Source organism: Neocloeon triangulifer, unplaced genomic scaffold, assembly GCF_031216515.1.
Source record: "Neocloeon triangulifer isolate White Clay Creek 2 clone unplaced genomic scaffold, ASM3121651v1 ptg000014l, whole genome shotgun sequence".
In the NCBI taxonomy this organism is placed as follows: Eukaryota; Metazoa; Arthropoda; class Insecta; order Ephemeroptera; family Baetidae; genus Neocloeon; species Neocloeon triangulifer.
The window spans coordinates 9,230,523-9,250,761 of NW_026775556.1; the positions used below are offsets into that span (position 1 = coordinate 9,230,523).

General features: G+C 37.2%; 5 protein-coding genes and 1 long non-coding RNA gene across 17 annotated transcripts; 3 read left to right on the forward strand and 3 right to left on the reverse strand.

Moving 5' to 3' along the window:
- Positions 1-828: 828 nt before the first annotated feature.
- Positions 829-3,665, forward strand: LOC132201929 (WD repeat and FYVE domain-containing protein 2). The gene is made up of 7 exons (XM_059628495.1): positions 829-1,014; positions 1,277-1,418; positions 1,477-1,685; positions 2,067-2,336; positions 2,449-2,554; positions 2,613-2,845; positions 2,901-3,665. Exons 1-7 carry the CDS (start codon positions 854-856, stop codon positions 3,073-3,075), a joined length of 1,296 nt encoding a protein of 431 aa, XP_059484478.1. The 5' UTR covers positions 829-853; the 3' UTR covers positions 3,076-3,665.
- Positions 1,799-4,327, reverse strand: LOC132201941 (uncharacterized). Its single transcript, XR_009442315.1, has 3 exons — positions 4,028-4,327; positions 2,898-2,983; positions 1,799-2,821 (listed from the first exon to the last, which is right to left on the reverse strand). It is a non-coding gene; the product is annotated as an uncharacterized LOC132201941 (long non-coding RNA).
- On the forward strand, positions 3,750-6,157 carry LOC132201930 (seipin). Of its 3 annotated transcripts, none has more exons than XM_059628496.1 (6): positions 3,750-3,967; positions 4,033-4,368; positions 4,432-4,577; positions 4,660-4,877; positions 4,931-5,198; positions 5,257-6,157. In XM_059628496.1, exons 2-6 carry the CDS (start codon positions 4,160-4,162, stop codon positions 5,394-5,396), a joined length of 981 nt encoding a protein of 326 aa, XP_059484479.1. In that variant the 5' UTR covers positions 3,750-3,967; positions 4,033-4,159; the 3' UTR covers positions 5,397-6,157. The 3 variants fall into 3 exon arrangements, with proteins under 3 accessions (XP_059484479.1, XP_059484480.1, XP_059484481.1); XM_059628497.1 differs by having other exon boundaries at positions 4,138-4,368; XM_059628498.1 differs by having other exon boundaries at positions 3,752-3,967; positions 4,675-4,877; positions 5,257-6,155.
- LOC132201927 (uncharacterized) lies at positions 5,574-16,111 on the reverse strand. 7 transcript variants are annotated; one of them, XM_059628489.1, is made up of 17 exons: positions 16,010-16,111; positions 15,535-15,587; positions 14,881-15,471; positions 10,702-10,797; positions 9,796-9,975; positions 9,531-9,740; positions 9,393-9,471; positions 9,231-9,339; positions 8,986-9,169; positions 8,613-8,927; positions 8,513-8,539; positions 8,322-8,378; positions 7,981-8,053; positions 7,714-7,914; positions 7,190-7,442; positions 6,982-7,134; positions 5,574-6,291 (listed from the first exon to the last, which is right to left on the reverse strand). In XM_059628489.1, the coding sequence occupies exons 3-17, from the start codon at positions 15,442-15,444 to the stop codon at positions 6,234-6,236; spliced, it is 2,559 nt and encodes an 852-aa protein (XP_059484472.1). In that variant the 5' UTR covers positions 15,445-15,471; positions 15,535-15,587; positions 16,010-16,111; the 3' UTR covers positions 5,574-6,233. The 7 variants fall into 7 exon arrangements, with proteins under 7 accessions (XP_059484472.1, XP_059484474.1, XP_059484475.1 ...); XM_059628491.1 differs by adding an exon at positions 6,733-6,758 and having other exon boundaries at positions 6,980-7,134; positions 15,535-16,024; XM_059628492.1 differs by having other exon boundaries at positions 8,613-8,740; positions 8,792-8,927; positions 15,535-16,022.
- Positions 15,541-20,134, forward strand: LOC132201938 (NIF3-like protein 1). Of its 4 annotated transcripts, none has more exons than XM_059628512.1 (6): positions 15,541-15,655; positions 16,018-16,324; positions 18,662-18,944; positions 19,008-19,116; positions 19,298-19,495; positions 19,556-19,862. In XM_059628512.1, the coding sequence occupies exons 3-6, from the start codon at positions 18,675-18,677 to the stop codon at positions 19,828-19,830; spliced, it is 852 nt and encodes a 283-aa protein (XP_059484495.1). In that variant the 5' UTR covers positions 15,541-15,655; positions 16,018-16,324; positions 18,662-18,674; the 3' UTR covers positions 19,831-19,862. The 4 variants fall into 4 exon arrangements, with proteins under 4 accessions (XP_059484495.1, XP_059484494.1, XP_059484493.1 ...); XM_059628511.1 differs by having other exon boundaries at positions 15,556-15,655; positions 15,930-16,324; XM_059628513.1 differs by adding an exon at positions 20,117-20,134 and having other exon boundaries at positions 15,643-16,324; positions 19,556-19,779.
- Positions 17,024-18,387, reverse strand: LOC132201940 (C-type lectin 37Da-like). Its single transcript, XM_059628515.1, has 6 exons — positions 18,246-18,387; positions 18,166-18,191; positions 17,919-18,110; positions 17,755-17,860; positions 17,594-17,693; positions 17,024-17,527 (listed from the first exon to the last, which is right to left on the reverse strand). Exons 1-6 carry the CDS (start codon positions 18,342-18,344, stop codon positions 17,292-17,294), a joined length of 759 nt encoding a protein of 252 aa, XP_059484498.1. The 5' UTR covers positions 18,345-18,387; the 3' UTR covers positions 17,024-17,291.
- Positions 20,135-20,239: the final 105 nt, after the last annotated feature.

Here is a 20,239-nt window from a genome sequence, read left to right on the forward strand (position 1 = left end):
GCATTATAACAAAAATGATGAAATTTTATTTAAATGATTTGTGATCAAAGTTCAAGCATTAACTGGGATCATGTGTATTTACAAGAGATAGAGATAGAATGAAAATAATTTCTCCTAGCATTTGGAGTGGAATTTATAGTACATATTATGTTGCAATTTATTTTGTGTATAAAAATAAAAACTAATTTTTCCTTCTCTGAAATTTTTGTGGTATTTAAAAAAAAAACATAAAAAGACAACTCCCTTTTATAGTTTATTATTGGAAAATTTGAAATAGCTTAGCCATACCAAAAGACTCTGGTTATCATTTTAATATTTATTTCTACAATTAATCAGTTTAAAGTTAAGACCTCAATCAGCACAGCCATGTGATAAGCCAAACATTTCAAAACGGTTCAGAGTTCAGCAATTAAGTTCATTTTATATCAGATTTATAAAATCAGATGCCTTAACTACTGATTTTTTTAATGGAAATAGGAGACTTTTTTAAATGCTAGATTTTATTGTATTTAGACATCTCAATTTTGAACTCTCAATTTATTAATTAACATTAAATTTCAAATTTTTCCAAGCAGCCACAAGAAAAAGAATTATTTTTTATGGTTAAAAAACGATAAAATACTTTATTATGTAAATGTATTATTTTGGCGTCTAGCTTGTTTTTACTCTCTTTGTTTAATTTTAGCATTCAATTTGCTTACCATGGTAATTGATCAATAATTTGAAGGTGCTAATTTAAATTTGTTAAACAGGTGTATATTGCTCCCTTGCCCTGGGTTCGACGTTCGATCGCGCGGTTCGTTCCGGTTCGTTCGCTCATGTTGGTGCTCCTGCCATCACATGATTTACAATCATGGCGGCGTTGATAAACCCTGTGCCAGGTAGCAGCGAAGACAGATTTAATTCTTCGCGAAAGCCGGTGCTAATTTCGAAATTAGAGGGTTGCAATGACGAGGTCAACGCGGCTACCATCATCCCTGGCGAGGACGGCATCATCAGCGTCTCGGACGACAGGTGATGATGCGTTTCTTGGGCGGCCCCTGACAGCTGATTGTCCGCCTTCGGCTCATACGCAACTTGTATTTTTCTAATTGGCAGACTCATCTAGACGCCCGCTTTCCCCTGATTCTTATTCCTTCCTTATTTAATAAAATATATAAATTACAAGAACTGAATTTACGAAAATTAGGCCACTATAATTCATAAAATACGGACCTCGCCCCCACATAAATTCTTACCTGTTTGCAAATCTATCATGAATTTTCTTTATTCACAGGACGCTCCGAGTTTGGCTGAAGAGAGACAGTGGACAATATTGGCCGAGCATTTGCCATTACATGCCTTCAGCAGCCAGCTCCCTTTTCTACTGCCCGGAGACTCGGCAGCTCTTTGTCGGAATGGACAGCGGAGCTATTTATGTACCAACCATAACTGGAGTATTTTTGTGCCAAAAATACTTAATATTAATTATTGCAGGAATTCACTATAACGCCAGACTACAACCATTTAGAGCCAGGAAAGCAATACGCCACAGCACACGCCGGTCGAGTCACTGCAATTCTCTTCTCTCTGAGCTGCGAGTGGCTGCTCAGCGCTGGCAGAGACAAGGCTTTCAAAATGCACTGCTCAGAGACTGGAAGACCTCTCGGGGGTCACTTGGGACCAGCTTGGTTTACCTGTTTGCAGTATCCTTTCTAATGACCTGTTAATTAAAGAAAATAATGAAACAATTCCACGGAATTATGTAACAGGCAAACAAATCAGGACAATTCTAATTTATTTTATGCTTTTTGTCCACTTTTATTTTTCAAGGTATTTACTAAAAAATGCTTGTTTTTTTTATAGATCAAAAGCGTTTCTCTTCCTTAAGGAAGTGGGTTGAAATACGGTTAATGTTATCAACTCCTGATTAGTTAATACATCACTAAAAAATGTTTCTACTAACAATAAGTTCTTTTCCAAATGAACGGAAATTATTTTTGCCTGCTTCTTTTATTCTGCTAATCTTCAGTTATTGTGTAAATTTTTGTAAGGCATTATTATTATTTTCCTTAACACACATACAGATTTGATTCGCAAGCTAAGTATGCCTTTGTCGGCGACTTTTCTGGAGAAATCGCAATGCTAAAGTTGGGTGGCGTCAGTGGAGACGGGTCTGGGACCAGTTCGGGTGGCGTTTCGCACGTCACTACCCTGAGAGGACATTCGGGCAGCATCAGGTCCCTTGCTTGGTGTGCTGAGAAGAAGTTGCTGTTCAGTGGCTCCTTCGACCAGAGTGTGATTGTTTGGGACATTGGTGGACAGCAAGGAACTGCTTATGAGCTCCAGGGCCACAAGTAAAAATAAATTTATGAAAGAAAATGAAAATGATGATTTATAATGGCGATTTTCCAATGAAGTGATTTTTAAAATATCCAAGTTAATTATTGATATGTTTTTTTTTTACAGAAATAAGGTGACTGCTCTTGCTTTTGCCGCTGCCAGTCAACAACTTTTCTCCGGTGGAGAAGATTCACAAATTGTTTGCTGGGACATGACGGTCAAGAGGAAAGAGGTGTGAAAATTTTCAAGATCAAATAAAGTAAAGATTTAAATTTATGAATTATTTCCAGACTCCTGATTGGTTCGAGTCAGACACATGCCAGCGTTGTGGCCGACCCTTCTTCTGGAATGTGCGCGCCATGATGGACCAGAAGCAGCTGGGTCTGCGCCAGCACCACTGCAGGTTGTGTGGCAGGGCTGTATGCGACAAGTGTTCGTCCTCTCGAACGACGATGCCTGAACTGGGCCACGAATTTCCAGTTAGAGTGTGCGAGCCGTGCTACAACACAGTCCGAGACATTCCGTAAATAATTAATTAACAACCTCAAGTTTTGATTTTATTAATAAAAATTTACCAGACAACACCCATTGGCCTCCTTCCACGATGCAAAACAGGCCGTCGTTTGCATGGACATTGACGAGGCCAGAGACCGGCTCCTCACTGTTGGCCAGGACAGGGTCATTAAAATCTGGGACATTTCAGCACTGCTCGCATGTCCTGTGTCAAAACACAACCCACCAGCGACCACATAGACAATGAAAAGTGAAAAATTATCAACTTGTAAGGATTTAAAAGGGCAGCTCGTGTATACATTGAATGCCTATTTTATTTTGATCATTAATATTTATGTTGAAACAGACAATAGATAGTGTTTGTTATGAGAATAACTTTCATAGTTTCAGATAATTCAGTCATCCCATGTATATTTTCGATACTCTAATTGGAACCTTTGCTGATATTCTACCTTTCAGTTTTATTGTTAGTAGAATTCCAGTTTTTACACAAAGCACATTTCCTCCTCGGCTGTTAATCCCAGACGGCTAAATTGTAATTACAAAAATTTATCTTTTTCCATATCAAAATTTAAAAGAACTATAATTATTATGCAAATTATATTATAGTCCGCAATGTAAAGTGTGAAAAAGTCCAGAAATATTGCTGATTTTTTATTGAGACTGCGCTTGTATAAATGGCGATTATTTGTTATATTTAAGATGAATTTGAATGAGTAATTTCACAACAACATACATTGATTGATCTTCCTTTATTATTGCTGTATATTATATTGATAAATAAATATTCCATCAAGTTAATTATTCAGGTAAAAATAGCATGTTGTAAATTTTTTGAATTTTTTTTTGCACAAATACCCAGCATAGATTTGAGTTTGAGCTTGAGACGGTGGGAACGGAGAAAGAGGCGTAGCCTGCATAGACAGAACAACAACAAAGACAAAAGACATCATAGTTATGAATCACTGATTCCCTGTGCGCATTATTTTTAAAGTATAAGAAGACGTAATATTTTCTAGCAATTCGATTGTTGTTGAATTGAAAAGAAAAAAAAATATATTCAAGAGGCCAGCAGGTGCTGTTCTCTGTTCTTTATTTTTTCATCGTGTAAAATGTGTTCAGAGACGGAAGGGTAAGTTTTAATTTAGTTTTATTTTCTCCAAGGACATAATTATAATGAAATCATACTGACCAAAGGTCGTGTAGTTGGATGATTTGGCCCCTCTCCTAATCTCAGCACTTCTCCACAACTCGTTGAACTCGTAGTTTCATCGCAGCTAATCGGACTGTACTTTATCTCAGGATTGTCTGACGAGAGTGAAAGATGGAGACAATCAGCCGCAAAATCCAGGGTCTCACGCAGCGCACTTTGGACTCGACTGTCGGCGGCGCCAAAGAAGCAATTATCCGGGGTGGCGCCGTCCTCCTCTTAGGTTCTGTCATCCTCTGGATCTCCGTCTTCATTTATGTTGCCTTCTACTATTCGTACATGCCTTCGATCTCACACTCGAGACCTGTTCATCTTCAATTTCAGTAATTTTCAATATAATACTTGATGGTTTATTTAATTGAGCTTTATTTTTTCAATTTTTAAAGGCCGTGTGAGCCTCAGCATGGTGTGTGCAGTTTCCCCTCGGCTCATGTTCAGCTCACCAAAAGACACCAGTTGCTCACATTTGGCCAGAAATACCGAGTGTACCTGAATCTGGACATGCCGGAGTCTCCAAGAAACAAAGAGTTAGGCATGTATTTCTATTTAATAAGCTTTTCTACTTGTGGTTTTACTTAAAAAAAATATTTAAATTGATAGTCCAAATAAATAAGTTAAAAATTCGGCAGGCATGTTCATGGTTTGTTTGTCGATGCGAGACAAAGATGGCACTTTGATGAGCCACTCTTGCAGATCGGCAATGCTGCATTACCGAAGTGAGCTCCTCTTAACCATGAAGACGCTCCTGTTCTCTCCATTCTTAATCTTTGGACCAAATGAGGAGAAACAGGGAGTGATCGTTGAGCTTTTTGCTGATTATGAAGAAGATGCGGTAAGTTTTACTTATGAAGCGCCTGTTCAATAATTTATTTTATTACAAAATAGATGAAGCCAGCCACAGATGCATACATTGAGATACAAAGCAGAAGTGTGCAAATATATTCTGCCTCTTTGCACATCCACGCTCATTTTACTGGTCTCCGTCATTTGATGTTCCATTGGCCCATTTTGTCGGCATCAATTGGAATCAGCTCAAACTTGTTCTTCCTGGGTGTTATTTGTGCTCTCTCATATTTCCATTTGACACGGAGCACGGAGGAAGAAGGAAACGAAGAAATGACAGATTTTGATTTGTTCCAAGGAGATCTTGATGGTACAAATTCCTGTTAAAATTAAAATTGCATTGACATGTTCGAATTTTATTAATTTAGAGCTCTATGAAGATGAAAGCAAAAACGAGGAGGAACAACGAGCCAAAGAAAAGGCTAAAGAAATTGAAGAGGAAGAGACTAAATCTGCTGCTGTGAGTAACGACGATGTGCCAGTTAAAGGAAATGATTTTGAGGAATAACCTATAGAGACTGTTGAATTAAATTGCCATCCTTTCATAGACTACCACTAGCTAGTCAACATTCCAAACACAATGCTCATGCCTATATTTTTAAAAATAAAAATTTAAATATTTTCCCTGTGCTCTGAACATGATTTTTCGCCCATAGCTGGTGAAATAAATAATAATTCAAGCAAATTTTCATATTAAAAGCTGTTTATTTAATTTCGCTCACATTAACAAGAAGGCATAGTTGAAGTGAAGTTTCATTAAGGCCAATGTTGAGGCTTCACTTCTTGCATATTTCATAAATTTCGTATATAAGAAACATAGGGTGGGAACAATCCAAAATTTCAGTTTTTCAATATAATTATGTAACCAGTCTTTGACACAGACAACCTACCAAAATGAAACACCAGATCCAAATTGCAGAGAAGTGTTTAAAAACTAAGAGTTCACATTTTTTAAAAGAAAATAAAATCAAAGACAGTGTTTTCATTAAGATTCTCACATTCAGATCAACTAATTTCCCGCAGTAAAATTATAGATATTGTCTTCCTTACGAGAAACATTAAATTAAATGATTCAAGCAGTACATACCTGGGCATTAAGTACTGTATGCGACTGTCACGGTATTAAGTTAAATGTTATTTAAGGAATAGCAAATCAAGATTCCTTGCTTACATAGTTTCAGCGCGTCATTTAAAATTGTAAAATTGAGAAAGTGTACATCGTGATTATTTCTCAGTGGTCAAATCAATCATCACCGGACTATTATTAATATCTTTTCTTTTAACGTGCTGCAGAGGCTTCCGCACTGACGTATGTTCACTTTTTAATCACAAACATTTAACAAGGTCATGATGACATTGTTGCCAGTTTACTTGGACCAAGTGGGGAGTTCTGCATCACTTGCCTAGAAATTAAAAAAATCCATTATTATGCATTTTTACTGATTAAGAAATCAGAAATCATGCAAAATATAGCAAACAAAAAATCTAAAATTGCTAGACAAACGTTTGAAAGAAAACCGTAATTTAAGAAATTCAATATAAATTTTTATTTAATGATAACAGTTAAATCTAGGTTTTTTAGTCTACATTCTATTTTATATTAAGCTTATATTTGCAATTATCACATTTTAATTTGGGAGTGTTTCGTATAATATATTACATCAAGCATACCAATTTATTTCATCAAAATCAAAGATCAAAATCAATCTCATTATGCTAAACTTGCATGCATCCGTGCCTATTAAATTTAAATTAAAATAACTCATTACAAATGCGCAATCAAAAAAATTATAACAAATTAATGCACAGACTAAAGTCATCAACATAGATTGCACCCGTCTTACCTATTCACTGAGTACAGGCAGCAGAGACCCATATTTGAAAATAAATTTAATTAGCGCCAAAATAAATATTGTTCCCTTTTAAGTTATCTAGTTATTGTTGTAAACCTTTTTCCCAGAAAATTCAAAATGTTTCTTTTTTAATATCAGAAATTTTTTTGGCTGGAGCTCAATTTATTTGGGAATGATAAAAGAAATCAGAGGGACAGAAGGGAATCGCCAATTTAACAGATTTTTTTTTTAAATACTTACAATTCAATGCTCTGGATTGTTGAGTTAGGACATGTGGTGTCCGCCTTCACATGGCAGTGTTTGTGGCAGCGCAAAAGACAGTCCCGACATTCGTAACCCTGCTTGCCAATCCGCCTGGCTACAGACTTGGTGCACACTGTACAAACAGTTCCACTGAAAATTTTGCAAATAATCAGAGGGGCAAATTCAAAAGATCAATTAATGTTACCCTGGTAAGTGCCTGGCTACAAAGGTGTGATCATTATAAATGTGCAGCTTTACACCCTTCTTGCGCCACTTGCTGCGCTGCGCCAAGGAAAGAGGAACTAAATAGTGCTTCTTCACTCCATTCTCAATGGTTTCTAGCACCAAAGTCGAAGCGTCGTTTACGTAAGTTCTTGTGCTGGCACCGCTGATGCCGCTGGCCTCACTCAGGCTCGACCTGGTGGACCCATCAAGACCCTTGGGCACTGAGAGGTATCCTTAAAAAGACAAAATTTATGTAAAGATTTTTCAAACTGGGTCACAAAACGGTCCAAAAGAACGTAAAGTTTAAACTTACCAGATTTAATTAGTCAAAATGAACATCCACACAGATAAAGGTGCACAACAGGTGGTAATAAAACAAAACAGGCAAACAACAATTAGATTCAAAAGGAACACACTTCTAATCAACTACATATTGGTGAAAATTCAATTGAGTAAACTTGCAGTAATTTGAACAGCAAGAAGATGTTTTGCATAAAATCCTACCCGTAACACTTCTGTTTGGATCGCTAGCCGATGCGTCTCTTGCTCTGTCTGCAGAAACAGAGCGATTAAGGGACGCATCTCTTCCCAAAGACTCGTCTCTCAAACTAGGGTCCACCGACTTAGAACGGTTTTTGCTTCGGCTTAGGCGTTTTTTGATGGTGCCGAAGAAATCTCGCTTCTTTTTCTTTGTGCGGCCTCGCTCTGGTGGATAATAAAGATTGAAGAAAATAAGAGTATATTCTAAAAAGTCAATGTTTTCCTTATTACCATCAGGCAAGGTAGCGTTCACTCCGTTTGTCGCTTCACCATCATGGAGCTCTGCTTCTTCTCTGGTACCTTGCTGTAACAGGATTTATGTTAAGTAAAATTTTTACAATAATATATAATATGGCAATTTAATTTGAAAATTGAATAAATCACTTTATTATTGTAATTAAATTTGGATTATTTACACGTATTTACATTTTTGCAAAATATAATTTTGATTGTCACTTCTAAAAAAACTAAAAAAAAAAAAATGTCAAAGCTTGTTCAACAACTCATGCAAAAATGTATTAACTTTTCATTTTGGATGAGATTATTGGATAAGGGAATAACAAACAACTTGCCTCTGGTTGTACAATTTCAGGGACTTCATGCCATTGTCCACCTTCAGTTAGTTCCACCTGCATTCGAAACAAAACACAATGGAAAACCAAGCTTATTAAAGGGCTCTTGATAACTCAAATCTAAACAATTTGTTGCTTCCACTATATTCACAGGATTTTGGTAAAAGGAGATGGTGGGAAAATTAACTCACCTTCACCACCGGCCTTTGGGGTGTTTGCTGTTAGGATGAAAACACAAATCAGTTATGGGGGTACACACATAGTCCATGCTCGGCAGGCAAAATATATTACCCTTTGTACACTGTGAATTATTAAAGTGCTCTTGCTAGCTTGTGTATTAGCGCCAGTTCTAGCATTGCGCAGTTCCAATTCTCTCAAGGCTGAATCAGCTAGTCCATCTACTCCGTTGGCTACACCATCTAGAATTTTGCGAATCAGGACGCAAAATTGCAGATAAAATAATTTCTTACCTTTAGAATAAACAGTCTTTGTTGTGGTTATTACAGCACCAGTAGGAGAAACAGATTTTACAGTCTCTTTAAGCTTCAGAGGCATTTCCCCGCGCCTGCCTATTAAAGGTCCATCATTGATGTCAACAAACATGAACTGCGGGAAAGTTATCTTATTAGTCTATCGCTCACCAAAAGTGGAAATTTTTACTCACCTCAACAGTTAAGGAGCCAGACACTTGGTCTGTTTCATAAGGCCGAGGCTGCAAAAGAATCACTTGACGTTGACTTGGGCTGGCCAGGAGTTCCTCGACTCCTACGATTCCAAGACCAAGGAATCGATGGTCGCTTCGATCGTAAATTTCAAACATCAGCTCCATGGTGTTAGGACTTAGCTCACTGAAATTATTATTATTATTATTATTTTTACTATTTTCATGCGAAATAAAATATCTCTTACAATTTGAAATGCTCGTCCCAAATGGGAGAGTTGGTGTTTGACCTGAAGGTGGTGGAGAATTTCTGGGCAGGTTCATCCATTTCAACCACACAATAAGGCTCTACACAACCTAATTTTGAAAAGTTCATTATGCTACGTACAGGAGTAATTTTGCTAACATACCTTTATCAGACCCAAGATTAGCAGCTTTAACAATTTTAACAAGCAGCCTCTTTTCGGCAGCGGCACGGGTGTGATTGCTCTGAAAAATATTAAGCTGCAAATAAAGAAAAAAAAAATGGCAATAAAAGTCACCCTTACCATACTATCATAGTGAACAGGCAAGACTGGCGTAGCAGGAGCCATGTACCTATCAAAGCGAGGGCAAGCGTTATACTTGGAAAAGTTAAGGTGAATCGATGAGCTCCTGATGGCCGTGACGACAATGTCGTTGATGACCTCTTGCATTGCAGCTTCGTCACTGCCCAGTGAGTTTCGGATGCTGCCGACCTGAGCCAGTGCGACTTTGATCTGAACGAAAAAGGGGTTAAAAATTTCAAGGTTTCTGATGTGAGGAAGCACTCACGTCTGGCCAGCCATCAAACTTGGCATCGACCAGCAATTTTTCAGTTAGGACAGAGAGGTTAAGTCTAGCCCTCAGTCGGTTAACGTTTACTCTGTAATGGGACACTTCCACTTTCTCTCCTTTCTGGCGGAAAGCTTTCAGTTGCAAAGCTGGTGTAGCTTCAAAATCACAGGTGATCGTCTGAAATTTTATTTTGAATTTAGTTCATATTTATTTATTTTTATTTTTTAATAACCCATATTTTTGTATATATTTTTATAGAAATTACAAATGGAATTTAATTCAAAGGTAAGCGCAAGAGATTATTTGCTGAGGATGAACCCTGCATTCCCTGCTATAGCTTGGTGCTTAAATAGTCAGCAAGGGAAGCCAAAAACAATTAAACAGATAGGGGAAAGCCAGGGGCGTGTGAGAGACTAGAAGAGAGTATTTGTCCATTACAAATCCTCGTCGTCGAAGATAGTTGGCAAGGCACTTCACAGCCAATTATTGGCGCAATCATTGCACGGCACGAATAAAAAGAGGATGAGGTCGCGCGGGCTAAATAAAGGGACTGTTGTTTTTCGCAAAACAATTTCAATCAGATGACTCTTACATGAGTTACCATCAGCCAGGAGATTATCACTAACGAATTAGGAATCTCAAGGCTGGCACAGAAAAAGTTTGCAAAAAACATGGCACACTTTTTTAAAATTTGAATTAATTTTTAAGCCTGCAAGACTCCAATAAAAAAAAATTAAAAGACATAAAAAAGGAAAACTCATTAAATTTATTATTATTATGCCAAATTTTTTGCATTTTAAAATAGAAATTTATTTATTCCAAGCTATTGGGTGAAAACGTTTTGCTTGTTTAAAATTTAAGTCAATATAATGAATTTAATTGTAAATTGATGGCAAAACTTACCACATCTTCGTTTGGTGCGCACTCGGAGAACACGCTGCTCAAGGTGGGTGAATGGGACTCTGGCAAGACACGGACAAACTCCACGCCAACTCCATGCTAAAATGCCAGGTGTCAATTTATTATAATTGAAATATAAACAAATAAAATTTATTCGCACATACATGAGAAATGCTTCCTAATAAAGTAAAAATTAAAAAAAAATTGTCACATTTTTTGGGTAAATGTAAAGTTCAATAGATTGAAAGAAAGGTTATCGGAGGCATCAAAATGAATGAATGCTTGCATGGCTTTGGCTCTTTTGTCGCTCGTTTTGAGAGCAAAGGCTGTGTGCCCTTAACAGTTCACGAACGAGCCAGAAATATCAGCGGCAGCTGAACAATGCAATCCGTCACTGCCCGATTCCGTCTGCGAGACAATCGATATGGGAAATGTGCTGTGAAGCCATTAACCGCAGTTACTAGAGCCAAACGTTGGCGCTTAACAATAATATGGTTTTTAGAGAAAAACAGACGCGACTTATGGCTCCAACGAGACTAACTAACTTTGCACGAGACCATTAATTTGTGTCTCTGTGCGGTGTGGCTTTTGGCAATGAAACAAAGTAAAGTGCTCTCTCTGCACCAAGTCGCGCGTTTTGCTAGTCGGTTTAGTGCAGGCGGCAGAGAATGGTCCAATCGATATGAGGACGGCGAGCTGCTGGAGTGCTGCAAAGAATGGGAAAAAATATCCATTCGAGATCTGCGAAAATTTGCGCTGGAGCTCTAATCTTTACCAAGGTCCAGAATTATTTCAAGGTAAAGCAAAAAATGAAGCAACAAGCGGATGTGAGTTGAAATTCTCTGTAAATATGTATATACAAATTGAAGTATGTAATTTAAATTTATTTTACAATGAAGGGCAGAATTTAAAAAGGAATTAAAGGAACTTCAATATTAATTAGATTAGCTGATAATAGGAAAATAATTTGAAATATTTAAACAGATATGTACTGTGTTTTTATATTTAATTTAATCCCAAATATGAAACAATGCTATTAAAAATTCAAATTCGCGCAAAATAAATGGAAATCATCGATATGGAAATAGCAGTTTGCTAAAATATTTCCAATTCAGTCAGGGCCGTCAGTGGCCTTGCGCCTGCAGAAAAACCATCCAGAATCTTCTGCACTCAAGTTTGATCATTTAAGCTGCTACTTATTTTCAAAACATTAAAAACAAATAAGTTCTAAGACTCAACAATTTTTAATTTTAAATTTCAGGTGTTCATGTGATGGCTGCAATAAAATTTTCAAGTCAGCTTAAGGCCACTCACTCGTGAAACAATTTCAGCGTCAAAGAATACAGAGTGGAAAGTAAGTACAGCAAGTTGTATATATTATACAGTTACAAAAGAAAGAGAGACTTGTCAACGTAAAAGTGACTCACGTTGAGAAAATTTCGCTCCCATCCACTTAAATAAATACAAGGAACCACTTTAAATTTGTGAAAATTAGAACGCAAGAAATGTTTTAAATTTAGAGTGCCAAAAATAAATTTAGTGAAAATATAAGAAATTTTCGCTAAATTTTTGTATAATCCTAATTATTGCTTTCATTTTGGATTAAACTGCAAGGCGGATAATTTTTTGTCTTATCTGTCTGCGGTGAGATCACCTGAAGCTGCAGTTAAGTGACGTAATGCAGCTAAATTGCACCACGTAGGTTGGCGCCGCAGACTGAAAGCATGAGCTAATCCAACTGCGAGACTGTACCAGCACCTTTAGCTCTCTCTCGTCTGCCATCATTCTATGTCCGTACACTGTGTTTACTTCTGTGAGAAAAGTTATAAAATCGCATGACAAGCTTCTTTCAGTTTGCGTATCGGCATGACAGAAGTAAATAAAAGAGCAGCAAAACATTGCGTGCGCGGAGGAAGCCTTCGCTGACAATCCGCTTTTGCCCAACTAATCTCATTGTCGCAATGCGGCCCTAAGTGCGACGATGCGATGCTGGCCAAAGAAAAATTTAAGAGACGATGAGAAACCGAGCAACAAATCGACCCCCTCGACCGCATTCAACATCATCAAAAATTCAGCGTACAAATGCCGAGAAATCAGATATAATATACTGCGGACGGAAAACACCCCATAAAAAGTCGACCGCAACATAAAAAGGCGGACAAGGAGAGTGTTATCTTTTTTCACAAGAGATAAAATTGGAAAGAAAAACTCCTGCGGGCATTGTAAATAATTGGACGCAAGGTGTTTTTAAACAATTCCGAATTTTAATTTGTAAATACTTTCAACAAATTTTATTTAAATTAAAAATTCCTATAGCTGGTCTTTAAAAAAAAAACTAGAGAATTTCTCTCATTCTGATTAATCTCACGAGTTTGTTGACATAAAAAATCGTGTTCAAGCAAATTGATGTGCCAGCAGTAGGCAATTTTCGTTTGGCAAGAGACGCAGAATGAAATATGTGTAGGCGAGTCTCAATAAAATTATATTGAGCATGACGACGTAATTAATAAGAAAAATCTTTCTGGAGTTAACATTCAGCATACATTTCAACCTTAAATGCGCAATTAATTTTCACTTGTCAAAAAAGAAGAATTTAAGTGAAAGAAATATTAATAAGCTCAACTGATTAATTAAAGAGTAAAAATTGAAAGAAAACGTTGAACAAGATTTAACGCTTTGATTTGGCAAGAGTGGCCGAGCCAGACTGCAATGCGCAAAACTGCCCTTCATTTTGCGACTCAACTTTCAGTAATAAAAAAATTACCATTGCCACATTTTACAACCGCCAGAACTTCTTTTTACACAAATATATACAATTTATTTCCCAAATTTAAATTTTCGGTCCAAATCAGTTTTTCTTCTATCAGAAAAAATAACTTTGAATTTTTGTGTGTGAAAAAGTTTTAGTCTCAAAAAGGCAATTCCACGGCCTGACCCAAATATTATTTTCGCATCGACATAAAAATTATGACCCAATCGATATCGTATCTGACGTGCTGGGCATCATAAACGAAATTGGGTCTGATAAGTTTACAGGCTCACGCACGCATTAAGTCGATTTTGAACAAAAAATTGAGCCGTTTGTTAAGAATTTCATTTTAATTTCAAAAACAATCGCAGCTAATATAATTTATAGAGTTGAATCACTTTTAACTCTTCCTCTTCAACCTTCTAACGCGACGCCCTTGGAACTTGAACATTGACTTTGAACAGGTCACTCACCGCAGAGACGCTTATGTCGCGAATACAATTTGCATGATAATTAAAATAAAAATTACGAAAAAGCTGAGAGATCTTTTAAAATTGACATGTGCATAAACTAGGCATGTTTAATCCCAATGTATAAAAAAATATTACTACAAATTTATATTTATTCTTATGCGCATAATCAACGGGAAGATAATCTGTGTGAATGGCATGTAAGAACAGGTGACAACTTGAAACATGATAGCTCGCAGACAAAACACAACAACCTGCAAACATGCTCACTCAGCGCTTTGCTCCCTGGAGTGCCTAAACTGTCAAGGCAACTAATTATTTAATTAGCTACTAAAAAGTAATACAAATAAATTTAACTCAAATTTAATAAGTGTAAGCAATGTTCACAATAATGATAGAAGATATAAAAAGGATCTATAAGTGAACAAAGTCTCAAAGGAGTTTGGTGTAAAATCGCGATTCCATAGTGAATTTGTAGCTTCCAATGATTTACCAGATACATTGAAAAGTATAACAGAAATTAAATTCTTAAAAATGAATGTGTAAAATATTTGAAAACTATATCAATGCAATGAACAAATAGTGACGTTTTTCTGTGAAAATTTTACTGGACGGTAACATGAGTGCATAAATAGTCTGTTGACTGTAAAACCTTACAAAATCAAATCAATGAGAACTTTGACAAATATTTCAAATTCAAAATGTTCAGAAAAAATGTTGGAAAATTTCCATACGATCTGATTATATTTTGGCACACATTTGGAATCTCCTCATCAGCTGCGGTCAGCTGATTATCTAATAATATTTTGTATTTTAATTAGCTCACCTCCTCACAATATGCATTTATGTGACATTTTTTTTTTCATTTAATTTTTCTGCAATGAACTATTTCATTTCGTAAATTCTTATAAAATTGGCAGGAAAAAATAAAATTGTTGATAAAAATTAAAATGAAGGGCTCACCTCGGTGACGGACTTTTTGGTGAACTCGTTGAGGTTGAGTATCCAGGTGTTGATGACCTCCTGGACGGCAGTGAGGTCACAGTAGAGCCACTGGAAGACCCTGTTGACCCAGCGGACACTGTCTCCGTCGGGCCCAGTGGCCTGGGGCGCGTTCAGCAGCTGCAGACCCTGGCGAGCGTGGTGGTTGAGGTGCGAGTTGAGGCTGCCGGCCTTCTGGAGGCCCCCCTTGGAGGCGGTCGGGAGGGGCGCGGGCCCCGGGCTGACCTTCTTGGGGACGGGCCGGCGGCGCACCGGCGGGGTGGGCGGCACGGGCTTGACCACGACGGCGCCGTCCTCGACACTGACTGTGGGGATGGTGACCGCCGAGATGTCTTCGATGACCGGCTTGGCGTCCTCGGGCAGGCCGCCGACGAACCTTTGGTAGATGTATTTGCCGATGGCCAGCACGAACAGGCCGAACACCATCCAGCCGAATATCAACATCGCCACGGTGTCCATCGTGGTTTCGCCTCCACCCTCGAAAGTGCAGATCAGATCGTCAACTCGCTCCGCCAAATCGGCCATGTTGCTCCATCCCTGCTACAGCCGTGCCTGCTCCAAATTTGAGTCTGAATAAGTTAAAGCGTACGAGTAGGGTCTAAAAATAATCCGCACATTTTAATTCTCTCACTCGCTGACAGTGAGAGCGGGTAGGCAGGGCTCCTCTTCTGTGCAGCAGCCGATTCAGAAATAGAAGGAGGAGTGAGCAGAGCTTCTTGGCCCGCCAGCTTACAAGGTATGCTCCCGAGATGACACACCCCGATTTCAATGAAAATTGGTGCACAACTTCTACTACCCATTGGTACCCCAGAACGGTCATTAATTTTTGCCCAATTTTCCTTGTTTAATTTTTGCCATTTAAACTCCATGTAATTGGAATTACATTGGAGAAATCAGATGTAGGCAACTTATATACACAGAGGACGCTTTTGTTGCCTACATCTGATCGTTTTTAACATGCGTTTTAATGGAAACTACCCTCCCTTGTGAAATTGGGCAACTTTTGATAGCCATTCCAGAACACCCAAGGGTAGTGCAAGTTGCATACCAACTTTCATCAAAATCGGCGTGTGTCATCTCGGGAGCATACCTTGTTAGCTTTTTAGCTCGCGCGCTGCACACTCACAACATACACACGCACGCCTGCCTTCACTGCTGCCCGCAGTCCTTCGTCCTCCCCTTCCCCTCGAGCACCAAAAAGAACGAATGAGCACCGTCGCTACCTTGGCTGCTGCTCACTGGAGGCGCCTTCGTCCTGCCGCAGACGATTCAGGCACAGTTGACGAGCACCGTCGCTAGGGGTGCCACCAGCGCTCCGGCCAAAACGTAAACAAAACCACGACCACTTTTATCATACACTTTTGCAGCTGTGCCTAAAAAGAAGATTGAAATTTTTTAAACGAGAGTAAGTACATCAGTAAAAATTTTAATAATTTTACTACACAGTACACTCATGTTTTTTCGTTCAGTAATATTATAACATTATTTGTTTGATGATAATAATATTTATGTATGTATATAATGGTATATAATATATTAAGAATATATATTGTATTCTTTGCAAGTTTTCACGGTCTCAAACCAGTAGGCCTGGATTGAAAAAATATTAGTTTTCCACTAGCGAATTATTTTTACTAATTTGTTTGGTGCACCTAACAAATACTGATCAGCCACTAATTTTTTTTTTATTTATTCAAAGTTTTCTTTCATGGCGTGATTCAAGCGCATTGATTCTGAAAGAAGCCAAGTTTCTCTCGCACAGTTTCAGCAAAACCATGTAAAACCTCTTAAAAAATTGAAAAGTCAGGATTTAGTGACTTTCTTGGGAATTTCGGTTCCTGATAAAATAATTCTGATTCTCTACCCGTAAATATTTTGCAAAACTTGAAGATCACAAAGAAAACCCTGCACGATTTCTTGTTTCAAAATTATTATTCACCATCATTATGATGTTATTTGAATTTAAATTTATTTGTCAAAGTTCTAGTCTGCTTGCGATTAGTTAAGATTGTGACGCTAGTTTTGTTTCGATTAGCTAACCTGAATTTGGGTTTAGTGATAGAAATAAAACAAGTAAATGATCTCTAAATTACATAATTTTTCAGATAATTGTTAGTGTGCGTGTGTTTTTTTCTGTTAAAATTAGTGTAGAGTAGTGTTTTGTTTGTGTTGTAAAGTGTAAAGCAGTTTCAGGGGTTAATTTTTAAGAGGTTTTTACGTGGATGAAAAAACCTCTTAAAAAATACATAATTTTTATTACAATAATTAATTTTATTTTTGCTGACATTGAAAATTAGAAATAAAAAGAAAGTTTTAGATTTAAATATGAAAAACTGTGGGAAACTAGATATTAATTTAAAATTCCACATCACTTAATTCTGCAACTCACAAATAAACCTCATTTTCCACGTGTACTTACTATCGTTCCACATGAATGGCTCAGTTTTTCCTCTACTCCAGAAATGCAAAAAGTTTTCATCACCCCCCATGTTGTCCGGCTGGTCCTTGAGAAAATATGTAAAAGGACCGATTTCCTTTCCAGTACTTGCCCAGTAAAAATGACCTTCAGAGCCCAGGTCGACCCCCGAAATCCAAAAGTTTTCAATACCTGAGAAAACCAAGAAATGGTGGATATTTAATTTAAAAATCACCTTTTGTGATTTTTAGTGATTACCTATTACTTTAAGAAGGGCGTCATTTTCCTCTTTAGTCTCAATGCTGACAAGCTCCATGCCATACTCTTTGCAAGCTCTCGCGGCCTCAAACCAGTTGGCCTGAATTTAAAAAAACATTGTTTATTTCTTCAAACCATCTGATTTTAGCTTATATTTTTACTAATTTATTTGGTGGACTCAACAAGTACCAACCAGTACTGAGCGACAATAAATTTTGTTTATCAATTCGAAGTTTTCTTTCATGGTGTAATTCAAGCCCATTGATTCTGAAAAAAGAACACATTATTATTTTCAAAGTTCTACAGCGCTTAATTCCCGTTATACTTTAAGTCACAAATCTGTTTGTTGAAATTCAGTTCGTTGAAACACGATTTATTGTCACGTTCAGTCAATTCCTTTTCGCGTTCGTATAACTCCTTTAAATGCTTATTACTCTGATCGCATTCCCTCTTTTGTGAGGCTAATTTTTCCTTTTCTACGTTGCAGCTGCACAGTTTGCTCAGCACGTTGACGTGCCTAAAATTAAAAGTTGAATTAAATTTTTGAGCATGTGACGTTAAACTTTGCTTACTCTTCCCACAACGGAGGCAAATATTCCTGAAATCGTCATGCTTTTTTAGAGCTTAATTTCGTTTTATGAGAGATCGGTACCTTGAAATTGTATTCAATTTCTACGTCGCAACTAACAAAGCCTGCAATTGTGCAGAAGGCGAAGATCGTTAACAAAAGTTGGCACGATTGTTCTTTCATGGCAGCAGCTCCCAGTATTCCCACTGATATAAAAGCAAACGAGGAAAACTCGAGCATATATTATAATTCTAATGAAACTTTGAGCTGTAAAATGTGATAACCCCTAAGTCAACTCAAGCATGAAACATACTCATAATAATATAATGCGGGCAATAAGCAATAATATTTAATTTATCCATCAAAGAGATTATTAATTTAATTTTGTGTCCCTCTTATATATAACATAAATTTTTGAAATTTTTAACTGATTTTTGTGTGCTTGAAATCAATAAATTTATAATAAAAGTTTTCAAAATTGAATACATTTTTTGTTATAGATTTTAACAAATTATGATGGCAAGGAGTGGACTGCCCCTTCGAGAGGTGGTGCAACGGCTCAACAATTTGGCTCCTCTTTGGCTTGCCGAGTCATGGGACAATGTGGGACTTCTGCTGGAAACTTACCAAAGTTCGAGCACTCCAGTGAAGGAACTCTTGCTGACAAACGATTTGACAGAGGATGTTGCTCAAGAGGCGATTTCCAAAAACATTCAGCTCATCATTTCTTACCATCCTCCACTATTCAGGCCCTTTAAAACCATCACGAATGACCAATGGAAGGCGAGTTTTAATTTTTAAGAATTATTTTATGAATTTGATTAATGAGAGATATTTTTGTTCCAGTCGAGGATAATATCTACGTGCATGGCTCACAATATGTCGGTGTATTCTCCACACACTTGCTATGACTCGATCTACTTCGGAGTGAATGACTGGCTTGCTAGCGTATTTGGTAATTATTTTTACTTAGATTTGTAAGATTCTCTTGCAAATGATTTTTTATTTACATATTAACTTAAAACTAGCTCAGCAAAATTTTAAATTTTTTTCTTTTATATTTTTACAGATTTTCACTCAAATGTGTGAGAATTTTAATCAGATGGAATATTAATTAATGTTTAATTTCTTTACAGATTTTGAAACAAAAAAGCCAGTTTTGCCAGCCAAGTGTCCAGCAGGGGTCGAAACATCGCTAGATTTGGCGTCGTGTGGTGCTGGCAGGCTGATGGAACTAAAGAGTCCCATTACAATATCCACAGCTGTGGAAAAAATCAAGTCTAAACTCAAACTTGACCACGTTCACTTAGCCCTTGCTAAAGGTGCCAGCAAAGGTACTGAAAAAGGTATATTTTGATTGAATGATCATTATGATTTCTGTTTCAAAATTTCAGATTCAACAATTTCATCTGTGGCTGTGTGCGCTGGATCTGGATCTTCAGTTTTGGCAGGCGTGAATGCCGAGCTGCTTTTGACCGGAGAAATGTCCCACCACGAGGTTCTGGACGCTGTCCACAATGGCAAGTCGGTCATCCTGACTTGGCACAGCAATTCGGAAAGAGGATTTTTGGTCAACCTAGCTGATATTCTGACGTCAAAAACATTCAAAAATGAAGAGGTAGGAATTTCTGTATCTTCAGTGGACAGAGATCCTCTTTTTACGTTGTAAATTGTCTTTATTAAAATTTAAAAATATCCTAACTGGGTCGTATATTTTAACAAATTCTCAAATTATAAATTTTTCATGACACGCTATAGTTATTACCAACGTTACCAACCAGTATATTAATAATTTATGGGCTTTTGAAGTCATTATTACATATTAAGTGTTATAGTGAGCTAGTGGATTTTTACTTTTTGACAGAACTTACTTTATAAACTTTTAAATTCAATTTATTTTCAAAAATTTTAAATTATCATGCCGTGCATGTCTTTAAACATACACCACTTTTCAGTGAGCAACCATTTAGGTACAACTGCAGCCCAATCGTCATCCTTGTACCATCCTCAATACCAAATTCTATCCAGCTCTTGTTATTACAACTTTTTAACTAACTTTTGTTTGAGAATTAACAAAA